At 31.7% G+C, this 13,026-nt stretch overlaps 5 protein-coding genes across 5 annotated transcripts; 1 reads left to right on the top strand and 4 right to left on the bottom strand.

Moving 5' to 3' along the window:
* Window positions 1-109: 109 nt before the first annotated feature.
* PPL_06407 (uncharacterized protein) lies at window positions 110-1,969 on the top strand (the record flags this gene model as incomplete). The annotated part of the gene is made up of 1 exon (XM_020577264.1): window positions 110-1,969. One exon carries the CDS (start codon window positions 110-112, stop codon window positions 1,967-1,969), a length of 1,860 nt encoding a protein of 619 aa, XP_020432938.1.
* A 423-nt stretch (window positions 1,970-2,392) lies between these two features.
* Window positions 2,393-2,630, bottom strand: PPL_06406 (uncharacterized protein; the record flags this gene model as incomplete). Its single annotated transcript, XM_020577263.1, has 2 exons — window positions 2,393-2,553; window positions 2,621-2,630. The coding sequence occupies 2 exons, from the start codon at window positions 2,628-2,630 to the stop codon at window positions 2,393-2,395; spliced, it is 171 nt and encodes a 56-aa protein (XP_020432937.1).
* A 1,836-nt stretch (window positions 2,631-4,466) lies between these two features.
* PPL_06405 (uncharacterized protein) lies at window positions 4,467-8,229 on the bottom strand (the record flags this gene model as incomplete). Its single annotated transcript, XM_020577262.1, has 6 exons — window positions 4,467-5,061; window positions 5,155-5,376; window positions 5,473-6,018; window positions 6,113-6,337; window positions 6,424-6,515; window positions 6,598-8,229. The coding sequence occupies 6 exons, from the start codon at window positions 8,227-8,229 to the stop codon at window positions 4,467-4,469; spliced, it is 3,312 nt and encodes a 1,103-aa protein (XP_020432936.1).
* A 201-nt stretch (window positions 8,230-8,430) lies between these two features.
* On the bottom strand, window positions 8,431-10,730 carry PPL_06404 (POT family MFS transporter; the record flags this gene model as incomplete). Its single annotated transcript, XM_020577261.1, has 7 exons — window positions 8,431-8,874; window positions 8,935-9,126; window positions 9,235-9,404; window positions 9,492-9,585; window positions 9,668-10,021; window positions 10,110-10,314; window positions 10,393-10,730. The coding sequence occupies 7 exons, from the start codon at window positions 10,728-10,730 to the stop codon at window positions 8,431-8,433; spliced, it is 1,797 nt and encodes a 598-aa protein (XP_020432935.1).
* A 190-nt stretch (window positions 10,731-10,920) lies between these two features.
* On the bottom strand, window positions 10,921-12,769 carry PPL_06403 (glycoside hydrolase family 9 protein; the record flags this gene model as incomplete). The annotated part of the gene is made up of 2 exons (XM_020577260.1): window positions 10,921-10,974; window positions 11,090-12,769. 2 exons carry the CDS (start codon window positions 12,767-12,769, stop codon window positions 10,921-10,923), a joined length of 1,734 nt encoding a protein of 577 aa, XP_020432934.1.
* Window positions 12,770-13,026: the final 257 nt, after the last annotated feature.

Genomic DNA, 13,026 nt, shown 5'->3' with positions numbered 1-13,026 from the left:
GAAAAAGTAACTCTTCAATAATGGTGAAAATTGATCAAACCAACCATATGGTTATTTTACTTTAATTAATTTAGTAGTAAATAATTTAGTTAGTTAATAATAATTAATAATGACAACAACAACTACTCCAACAACATCATTCATAACAGATTTTCTTACATGGAGAAAAACACAAATAAAAACGAGCTATGAAAGTTCATCCAAGGTTGATGTCACAACTCTTACCGCTGAAAAGTTCATGGCACTCACCACTTACAAAGATGTAACTGACTCAACAACAAACACCACAACCAAAGAGGACGCTGTTAAAACAGAAGCTGATACATATTTGATGAATGTGATATTGTACCATCTCGAAGACAAAGGTTTGAAAGCATTGTCCGTCTCAAAACCAACGCTCACAGCCGATATACTAGCTACTTTCAGTGACACTGGATACTCAGCAGACCTTACGAAATATGCCAAGTTGTGGTTGCTGTCGTCGATTAACCAACAGAAGAAGGATAAAAAACAAGATAATATTATCAAGGGTGAGGCAGTCAATAAGGATTTCAAGGAGATGCAAAGTGGTAAAACCGTTACCAATGTCAATATGAGACTAACATTCATTGCCACCGCCAAGAAATGTGTCGATTTCCTTCCATACATGTACAACTCTGATACGATGATCACCAAGGTCCAAGACTACCTACTTACAGATACCTACAAGTCTACATGGGTGGAAGCACTCTACGATCAAGTCAAGGATAAGTTGAGCGAGAAGACAACAGCATTCAATGATAACAACAAATTTGCTGAGCTCAAATCTAAACTTGATGTATTGGATCCATCATTCAATCTTTCGTGTAAGGTCATCAATGAATACTATTCAACTTTGTTCGCTCTCATCGGTAAAAGTAGCTTGAAAGGTAATCCAAAGATTCAGAAACTGTTCAACCAAGTCACCAAAGATACACTCCAAAAGATTGCTGCCAAAAGTGACCATCCATGGTATGAACTCGTTGGTAAAACCAAGGATCTATTCCAAGGAAAGTATGCAACGATGGCAGCTCATTTCGGACGTACTCTATTCAAGATGAATTTCAAGAAGAAATTCAAGACAACCAGTTTGGACGCCAAATCCGTGCTTACTTTGGACTCAACTAAATTCTTGGCACTCATTCAAAAGAAATACGACAGCGTAGATTTCAAAAAGGTTTGGACCGATTCAAACATGCATAAGCTGGCATCTGGTTTATCGCTTTTATGTAATACCGCTGCGATCTATAGTGGATTTCAGAGTTACAACCAGCAGACTACCACCGAGATGATTCTGACATGGGTTAACACTGTAGCATCGGGAGTAGACGTTACCACTTCTATTGTAGAGGCAGCCAACTCTGGATTCAATGCTTATCTTTGGGTCGGCAAGAAGATATCGACACTAATGACACCAAAAGATGCAGTAGTCCGAGCAGCCAGTGCTTCAACCAATACATCCAAGTTTGCTAAATTCTTCAAGATTGGTTCGATCGTCAAATATGTCTCGGCAGTAATGGTTGTAGTCAGTATGGCATACACAGTCTACGATATAGTTACATCGATTCAGAATCAAGATTGGGGAATGCTTGCGCTTTCTGTGGTGGAGTTTACACTGGAGTTTGGACTTCTCATTTTGACTTTTATGACAGCAACAGCATGGTCTGGTCCAGTCAGTTTGATTCTTACTGCGGCTCTGATTGTAGTTGGTCTTGTCAAAATGTTTTGGGAACAGATCAAACAATTTTTCGTTGATATCGGTAAATTCTTTGATACATTGATCAGTGGTGATCTAACAAATGCTTTTATCAGATCCACCGAAGCTACATATCATTTAACAATTGAAGAGGAAAAAGCACAAATGTTAGCTACACTTGATGCTTATGAAGCTGCACACCCAGAAGAAACTAGAAAGATAGAGGAGATGAGAAAGAATATTGAGGCAATTTAGAAATAAAAATTAAATTTCAAAACATTTATTTTCTTTATAATGTTTGTATGAATACAATAATCAAAATACTTCTATTCAATTCATCCATAATAATTTTAAATTAATATTGAACTAATCTACAATAAAGATTTGATTTTATTTCACCACTCAAACACTTATTAATAATACTTTCTGTTTGTAGTAATTATATAAAAGTATTAATATACAAAAACCCTTTCCCAAACAAAACCATTTATTATTGAATGATTTACAATTTTTTGTAGTATAAATTATATTTTTATTATATTTAATAGTTTATTTCGATTTTTGTTTAAAGTACATTGATTAAAGAATTATTAAGTAAAATATTATTACTTTGTGTGATAGTATTAAAATATATTGTATTATTATTAATTATATATAAATGATCTTTTTTGTTTGATTTTATCCAAATTTTCCAACTTTGCTAGAGAACTTTCTATAGCTAGCCTCGAGAGTATTGGTTCCTTGATTGATAGAGATTCCAGTACCATGAGAATATATTTCATTATTCATTGGATTTATTGAGCTTTGATTAAATTTTCCAAAAGAGATATTAAGATTTTCTAAAAGATTTTTTATAAAATTAGTATTTAAAACATATTATTATTAATATTTTAAAATAAAACATACTGTATAACATTTTTAAATTTATAATTATAATTATTAAAGATTTATATTTAAAATTTCAAGATTTTTAAAATATTATTTTTTTTTTTATATTTGTTTTAAAAGTTTAGTATTTTACTAAAATTAACTTGATTTGAATGAATGAAATACTTTTGAAAGAATTGCACTATTTATAAGGAACTGGCTCATTATCTGCCTGTTGAAGTCAAATGTATTATGAAAAAAAAATTAACCGAAGATTAAAATGTAAGATTAGTGTTATGATACACCTCTTCTTTACCAACAGTAAAAACAACAATTGCAATACACAAAAGATAAAATGGTACAAACTGAAATCTATTCATAAAAAATAGACATATATGTACATCACTTGTGGAATTCTCAAACATTCAAAATATATTAGATTTGTTTTACTTGATCATTGATAAATTAACAATTGTTAAGATTTTTATCCACTCTTCTCTTTTTTAATATGGTACCGTATACTCTAATACAAGAGTGATTAATTATTTGACACTTTGAACCTGCGAGAGGAGGTTGGATTTTGATTTTTATAACAATTGTATATAGAGTTTGATTTGTGTTGTGTTGAATTTGTGATGTGGTTGTGTTGTGTTTGTGTTCTTGAATGTTTTGAATATAATTTTAGTGAAAAGAATCATGTCATGTGTGAGAGAGTGAGTGTGTTGGTGGTTTGTGGTAGTGGTATTGGAGAGTGAGTAGTGTTTAGTTAAATTAACTTAATTTAAATGTTTTCAAAAATAGTGATCATGCATATACCAATATCATCAATCAATAATAACATCTTACATTTATAAAACAACGAAGTTGTGTACAGTAGTGTAATGAATGAATCATGATAACATCTCACTATCGGTAATGTGAAGTTTCAATTATTTTGTACCAAGAATATGTTCACTCATTTCTATCTACTGTTATCAAATGTCGTTTGATCATTGGCTGATGCAACTGCGTATGTATACTGGTCCAATTTTTCACAGCTATTAAAAGTAGAATTCTAGAAATAATTGAAGGTGAATACAAAAATAACAAAAGATAGCTTTCTCTCTCACTTGACATTCGCAAATATGAACGTATCGTTGTTAAAAATAGTTACTATTGTCTTTTCAAAATGAAAAGGTTTTATCATTGTTAATATAATATTATCATTTACTTTGAACTTAATCTGAGGAGACCTGACATTAATGTTTATTTGAAAATGAGTTGACTCTGAATGAATTAACATTGATTGTGTTATCTATTATAATTTGTAAAAGATCAAAATAAAAAAAAGGGTTATTGTAATGATGAGTAGAGTAAAAATAAATGATCAATAGTTTATTTTCAAAACAATTTTACCTCTACTATTTACCAAAGATAGAACACTGCTAAGTGTTTGATTGGTTTGATATTGCTAACAAAAGATGAATATAAAGTTATTTACAATTTTCAAGTGTGAGTAAAGATGAAAAGGTTCTCCAGATTGTTAATGACATTGCCTCAGAGAACTTTGTTTTCTTTTGCAGTTACAACTTTAAACCTCCTAGAAATGTTCAGTTAGAAACAAAATCATATAATTTGAACTTTCTTAAAGGTAAATATTAGAAAATAAAAGATGAAACTATTGAAATGTTAAAGAATATTTATAAATAAATTCCACTATTGTTAGTTCCAACATTTTATTGGCGGTTTGATACAAAATTATTTTAGGATCATCACCTAACCTCTTCCTATTGTAATATAGATTATTAAATTAGAATAGTTTTATTCTTTAACAATATGATAGTCCATTCTATTAATTTAATCGTTGTTTATTCTTTTGACAATTGGAAAATGAACGTTGATTTTATTATTCATTTTGATTCTTGAAAATATATAAAAATTGAGAACTTAAACTCAATAGATATTCTTCGTCGTGATAGTTAAGGTGTAAAAGGTTGAGTGATGGCTCTTGGCATGGAGTAAGTACCTGTGCTTTCCTTCCGGTCTTGATATTCCAAATGTGAACGGCTTTGTTTGGTTCGCTACAGGTGGCTGCATAGGTATTTTTGTTTCTCGGTGATGTGAAAATGGTTGATCGCGAGAGTGAAAGTTGTTGAGTGTCAGTGTATATCGTTCTCACCTCGTCTACGTCGCCTCTGCCCAGATGTTTGAAAACGAAATGACTTTTCTTTGCGTAGGTCGGAGTGGTCTTGAACGACGCCATATAGTAGTGGCTGGTTGGGTCGAAGCTGATATCGGTGCACTGGCCAGCGAGTGTCGACACTGGATAATAGCTGAAATCGTGTAACGACTCTTTCTTCTCGTAATATCCAAGGTTGTTGTTTGCCGCGAAAAATCCACCGCTACTCATTGACATCGGAGAGCAATACGATGTTTGAGTTACACTCAACAATTTAAAAGCAGGACTACCGTTCTTTGCTGGAAAGAAAGATAATGGATTTCTTTTGTTTGTTTTGTTTGGTTGTTTTGAATTTATAATTAATAAAATAGTTTGTTATTATTATTATTATAATGACATTTGTTTTTGGACTTACAAAGTATTTCTCAAATCGAATACAAAAGTCGATTGTGAGGTGGATGAATAAAATATATTTTCATCTTGTTGGTCGAATTCGCATGACCATCCAGGAGAGTGGAGTGGATACGAACAAATTAGATTCTTATTATGTACATTGAAGAGTTTGATTGTTTTATCTTGTGAAACACTACAAACTACATTTGAATTATGATATGATATCTTTATATCTCTAATATGGCTATATTGTTTTTGTTTTGTTTTGTTTTGTTTTGTTTAGTAAAAGAAATAGAGTATTGGTTCTAAAAGAATATGACAAAACAAACTAATGACTTACTCTTTGTGGGCATTATATATATAATCGGATTTACTCGAATCCAAAGAAGATATTTTGACTATTCCATATTTACCGTTGGGTGCACACGATGCCACAACCACACCGTTCTTACCAGAGAAATCCAATACATACGATGCTTTCAGCTGTACAAATGAAATAGCTTCCATATTGAAATCTGTATCTGGATTTACATCTGTTGTTTGGTTCGTACTTGAATTCGATGATGTGTTTGTTGTTGATGTTGTCGATGTTGAAATATATGGATTATTTTGTAAAGTTGATGATGTCGATGCTATTGGTGTCGTTGATGATGCCAATGTTGAATGATTATTATTCAACAAAGGTGATAATAAAGGAATTCTTGATGGTGATGTTGTTGATGATGTTTTTGTTGATAATAATATTGGCGTAGAAACAGCACTACTATTATTAGTTGTAGTCGTCGGAATCTTAATCTGTTGCTTATAATAACTAGTATTATTATTGTTAACAAAAGAATTTGAATTTGTATTTTTAGAATAATATAACATATTATATTGTTGTTCTCTATTTATATATATATAAAGTAGTAGGATAAATACATTGTTAATTAATAATTCTCTATATATGTTTCGTTGAATAGATATATATATATAATTACTTGTGATCAAATTTTTGTTTCAAACTCGATAGTTTCTTTTTGAGTGAATGATTCTCACGTTCGGCAGCATTCAGTAGTTTTCTGAGGTGTAGTGCATCCTCTGTAGGGTCGATTTCACACATCATCGCCTTTGGTAGATATAGCGGTATTAGATCATTCTTTTTATTTACAGGTGAATTACAATTTGGACATGCTCTCTTGGTTTCCAACCATTTCTTTATACATCTAAAAAGTAGAAGAGAATGAGTGTTAACAACAATCGGAAATCAAATGCATTTTGAAAAAAAGAATTAAATTAAAAAAACATTTACCTTTCTCCAAATATATGTCCACATCTTAATGTGCATGCTTTATGATTACCTGATGCATGAAAATAATCTATACAAATATCACATGTTGCTTCCTATCGATACAGTTATTATTATTTGAATTAAAAGTTATTAAAAAATACAATTTAATAAAGTAGATATAGATTTGATATTTACATTTTCAGCAGAGATTGAACTCTTTTTAAATATGAAATCAGATTCTTTCAATTGCAAAACTGATACCTCCGTAGTTGGTGGTGTTATAAATGTTTGGAATGATTGAGTCGGTGGGTTATAATCTGGTACTTTCGGTGTTATTATTTGTTGTTGTTGTTGTTGTTGTTGTTTTTGTTCTTTGTCATTGTCATTGTCTTTAATTAAAGTTTGTGGAGGTGGTGATTCAACACTGGAAATCGGTCTTTTATTATAATTGGGTGATCCATTGTTATTAGTTGTAGATGTAGTTGTTGTGGTTGTCGTTGTAGTAGTCGTTGTTGTAGATGGTATGCTATCAATTATATCTTGTGGTGTAGCAGAGACATGAGATATAAAACTAGTGTCACCGCCACCAACACCACCACCAGCATTACAACTCTCATTATTATCATTGATAAGTGCTGAGTCAGTACTATCATCCAAATTCAATAAACTCGGTTGTCCACCTACTGCTATTGCTCCAGCAATACTATTATTGTTTGAATCAAGTGGTTGTGGTTGCAGTTGTTGTTGTTGTTGTTGTTGTTGTTCAATATCAGTAATGTTATTGTTATTATCGTTGTTATCATTGTTGTTGGTAGTGGTAATTTCGTCAGGTTCAGGTCTTGATCTCTTTGGTGATTGCTTATGAATAATATTAAGATGATTGATATTGTCAACATTTCCACTATCTTGACTATTGCTGGCGTCAATCATTGCCGCTGTTATTGTTAATCCATTTGTAGATGCTGCTGCTGTGGTTGTTGTTGATGTTGTGTTCGATGTCGATGTTGCTAAAGGCAAAATGGTTGTTACAGGTGGAGTAGGTGAGAATATAGGTTGTGTTGATTGATTACTTATAGTAACAAAATGGTTGTCTAACATTGTTGTTGTTGTTGTTGTTGTCGTATTATTTTCATTTGCAATTGATGTGTCTACACTTGTACTGCTCTGAATATCGCAACCATTATTCCTATCCAATACCATTGAATTATCATGATTCTGAACATTCTGAACATTCTGACCACCACCATCACTACCGTTAATAACTTCATCAAAGTTAAACTCTATCTGAGGTGGTGATTCATTATCAAATATAAAATCAATATCTAAAGATTCCTTTTGTTGTTGTTGGATAGATTGTTGTTGTTGCTGCTGCTGCTGTCTTAAATTTGTATTTATATTATTAATATTAGGATTAATATTATTATTATTATTAACAATCCTATTTTTATTGTTTAATAGCAAAGGTATTGCTTTATTAATACCACTATTATTATTATTATTATTATTATTATTTGGTATAATAACACTATTTTTATTACTATTATTATATGTGTTTGTCTTTATAATAGTATTCCTTGTGTTTGAACTATTATTGTTATTAATATTATTAATATTATTGTGAATAGTCGGTGTTGGTTTTAAGGTTGGTATATTGATATTCCTCTTTGGAAGTAGAGGTAGCGGCAATGTTTTTCCAAAACCAAAACCAATATTAGATGTAGAAGGTGAAGAAGAAGAAGAAGTTGAACTACTAATATTATTATTATTATTATTGGAGGTAGGGTTCAACACTCTAATTTTCTTCTCAATATGAGAAGTCGAATTCATTCTCTTTTCTGAACTCTTAATTTCTTCTCTCAATCTTACACTGATCTTTTACTTCTCAATCTAATCTCCATTGAATCGAATACAACAAATTAAGTAATAATTATTAAAAATAAAAGATGCATCCAAAAATTAATAAAAAAAAAAAAAATGAAGGAACAGACTACACCAATTTCCAAGAATTTAGTTTTGAACATTTTTACATTATATTTGGTATGAATTCGATGATGAAGTTAGTGAATGACGATCATCGTTATTATTATTATTATCATCATATTCTTTGTCATAGTTGTTGTTGCTGTTTAAAAGTGTATCGTTGGATTCTGATAGATCTCTATTTCTATTGTTACTGTTATTAGCTTGGAATTGATTTAAATGTTTATGAATAGAATCTTCAGAGGTATCTTCATCGATTTCAGCGTTGTAATGTATGATAGAGTCATCTGCAGATTTAAAGCGATAGGCTATCACCATGAATACACAAGTAAAGAATGCCATCACCGATGCGAAAAATAAATACTCTTGCCATTGTTCTTTCAGATGGATAGCATCCACTACTACCACAACAAACAAATTACCAAAAGCAATTGATAATAGCCATCCGGACATAATAATTGATTTCATACTTGATGGTGCTTGTGAATATGCCTATAAACAATAATAATTAATTAATAATTAATAATAATAATTAATTTATTAACAACTTACAAATTCTAAACCAGTTATAGATATAAATACTTCACCCCATGTCATAATAAGATATTGAATGATTTGCCACCAAACAGAGATTGTATTTGGTGGATTGGCATCGATTTTCAATTGTAGAAACATTGTGAATACAAACGATGCAACCGCCAGCCACATTCCAATAATCATTCGTCTAAGTGGATGGAATTGAATCTATATATATATATATATATAGTAGTAGATTTACACAATGATAAAATGCTTAGTCATATTGATTTTACTTTGATTATTAACATGTTAATAATTGAATTGAATATTTACATTTCTATTTCTTAATGGTCTATATATTAACCATTCACTTAGCGGAATACAAATAAGTACTAACACAGGTCCTAATGTTTGGATTTGTTCGGGTTCCACTGTAATCGATCCAAGTGATAAATTCATTGATCTCGCTTGGAGTGTCCATCTACTTCCAGATTGATCATACACTGTTTAAATAACAATTATTATTATTAATGTAAGTCAATTGATAGTGAATGATGATGATCACAAATTGAGTTAAAGCAATTACTTACTCGCCCAAAAGAATGGTAATGATAAAAATACCAATAAAACGTTTAAAGCAGCTTTCACAGCATCAACTGTATGACTATCATATTTTGATTTTGACTACAAAATTTGTGATTAATTAGTTATTGGTATTATTACCAATTAAATATAAACTACAATATATATATTTGTATATTCATACTCTATCTAACCAATGAGTGACTGGGGTGGATCTACAACTGTATCGTAGTGATAGGAATTTCTCTTTGATACCGAAACCAACGATTTTAGCAGCGGTCAACATAATCGAACCTTGAATGGGTCGTTTTTTATAACGTTTGGCACCGACCACAAAGATTACAGTTGAAATCAAAATCAGTACAGAAGGCACTCCAAATGCAAACCAATATGATATTTTAGCTCTGAAAATCGGTGCCAAGAATGTAGAGAGTGTAGCACCGAAATTAACACTGAAATAGAATATCTGAAACAAACGTTGTAATAAATGTGTTTGATTTCTCTCCAATTGATCACCTAAGAATGTACTAACAACTGGCTATAATAATAATAATAATAATAATAATAATATGGTCGATAAATATATATCCATTCGTGGTGATCACGTGTTTGAAGTAACTACTAACCTTTATTCCACCAGTTCCAACTGCAATTAAACCAAGACCTAAGATTAATGCCCATGGCGATCTCTTCTCGGGATCCTCTCCGATGACACTTGGAGTGGCGGATAACGCCAAGAATATACCACCCACCGAATAAACTAAACTGAAATAGAGAATCGTATAGAATTTACCAATTACACCATCTGCTAAATATGCACCTAACAATGGACTAATAATATAATATATATGTGATTTTATATTACAAATTAGTTGAAACTTTCATGCGTGATGGTTGTGAAATATTTACAGAAAATAAGTAACGAAATTGAATGTATGAAGTGCAGTGGTTGCTTGGTCATCAGAGTACAGCATAAAGGTTGTTAAATAGATGACCAGAATCGTTCTTATACCGTAGAATGAGTATCTCTCACATATTTCACTGCCCATAATAAAGATGATAGAGGTTGGTAGTTTATCATTTGGTGTTGTCGATACTTCATCTCTAGCGGTACTACTTATTTTCTCTTTTCTATTACTACTACTACTACTACTATTACCACTTAAGAATTCAACTGTATCATCATTCTTGATTGGTGTATATTCAGTAGCTATAATTGCACCTCCTGCATTCTTATCTTTACCCATTAATTATTTAATTAATAGTTCGAAATATAAAATAAAATAAAATAAAATAAAATAAAATAAAATAAATTTTAAATGAATAAATAAATAAAATGATACAAATAAATTAAGAATTTAAAAATTACTTTTAAAATAAAATAAAAAAAATATGTATGTATGTTACAATTTATTTATAAGTTTACCACACCCCTTTTTAGTTAACTCCTAAAACAATTTTAGATATTTTTGTTTTTATAAAAACAAAAGTCTGATGAAAAATATAATGAAAAGTGTGGTTTGCACAATATTTTTATATTATTATTACAATTATTATTTTATTTTATTTTATTTATTTTTTAAAAATTTAATAAAGTAATAATTACTAGTAATACAAAGATAAATGATGATTTCAATAAATATCCACTGGAAATGGTTGGATCTTCAGTTGGTTCCTCACCGTTGGTTGTTAGATGTGAGGTGGTCGATGATGTTGATTGGTGAGCAGTAGTAGTAGTCGAGGAAGTCGATTGACTTGAAGTAGTTGATGAAGTTGTGGTTGGTTTTGAAGTTGTTGTTGTAGTTGTTGATTGTGATGATGTTGTTGATGTTGTTGATTGTGATGATGTTGTTGAGGTTGGATTACCATTGTAACCTCCGGTATGTTCGAAATTTACAAGTCCGGCTAAAGCACCTGTAAATCCAGCGTTATAGTCGATTGCTGGTTCGTTTTGAATATAGTTGTCACGAGTGTCGGTATATGATGGATTTTGAATGGAGGGACCACCGATCAATGCTCCGAGTAGTGTGTAGGTGGTTGCCACTGGGTAATTGATGGTTAGTTGTCCGCCACTTGTTTGTGGTACTGGATTGTGAGCAGCACGGTGATGTGGGAACAGCGCATAGTTATTACCGTAGCCAATCACGTAGGATTTCGAGTTTGATGGACATTGACCGAGTACACAATTGACTTGTTGCTTTGCCCAGTTGTTGGAATCGGTGCTGTTCATAACGGCAGCCAAGAATGCTCCACCCATTGAGTATCTGTTGTTACCCCATTGCCAACCATCCTTGCTCGAAACAATGCCATTGGTGAATTTATCTTGATTCGACCAGGTGGTGACGATTGCGTTGGCGAGAGATTGCAGTGAGCTAGAGAATTGTGAGAGATTCGGGTCGGACGACAATGATTTGAATGCCATCATGGCGGCGGCAGAGTATTTAGAATCCCAACTGATAACAACACTCCAAATATCGTTGAAGGCTCTACCTTGAAGTGCCTGGAGACTGCCGGTCAAGTCAGAGTAGTAGGTTGTTGAGGTGGATCTTCCAGTTGCCAAGTACATGCAGATCGATGCCCAGATTTGTTCGTCTTGGTAACCAGAGGAGCTGTAACCTTGTGAGGTGTCTGGAACAACCATGGTTCCGGCTGGACAATTCTTACCGAGAGTATACAACGACTTGGCTTTGGTCAGGAGTTGTGTAGAGTAAGTTGGGTTGGTACTGGCGAATGCAAGCGAAGCCATTGCCAGAGCAGAAGCAGACTGCATGGCAACATCGGTACATTTCTGAGTGTTGTCAACAGTGAAAAGTGTACGTTTGTAATCTATATCGGATGGTTTGTTCCAAGCGCTGTGTGAATTCATTACATCGACTTGTGTTACCAAGTGGTTAGCGTCATAATGAGCATTCATGATCCAATCGGTTCCATATTTCAAGACAGAGAGATATTCATCTTGTAGATGGCACTTGTTTACGATGTTGTCTTGGAATTGGACGTATGACCAACCGAGAGTTGTCATAACGTAGGCAAGTGGAAAAGTGAATTTAATATAATCACCAGCATCGAAATAACCACCGGATAAATCGATTCCAAGATCTTGTCCGTCGTTCAATACGGAATCTGCACGCCATGGAACATCATTATCTGGAAGTTTACCAGCTCTCTGTGCTTTATAGAACATCAACGATGCGTATAGTGGCACACAATAATCGATTCCATTTTGTGCCAGATTTAATGATACAAATACAGATAATAATACAATTGATAATATTATATATTTCATTTTTCTAAATTTAATTTGGAAAATTGATAAGTTTTAAAAATAATAATACAGATATTTATAGATAATGATACAATTGAAAAAAAGATCTATTGATACAAAATAAATATTATATATATTTTTATATATCTTATTTATTATTATTTAGTTGTTGTTATAATTGTTTATATTTTACAAATAAATAAAGTGAAAAATTCTATTGCTTTTATAGTTTGCTTTTAAAATCTTTATATATATTTCAAATGTAAAATTGAGATTGT

Source organism: Heterostelium album (genome assembly GCF_000004825.1).
Source record: "Heterostelium album PN500 unplaced genomic scaffold PPL_contig15, whole genome shotgun sequence".
In the NCBI taxonomy this organism is placed as follows: domain Eukaryota; phylum Evosea; class Eumycetozoa; order Acytosteliales; family Acytosteliaceae; genus Heterostelium; species Heterostelium album.
Note: the sequence above shows the minus strand (reverse complement) of the source record. Positions and strands in the feature narration are given on the sequence as shown.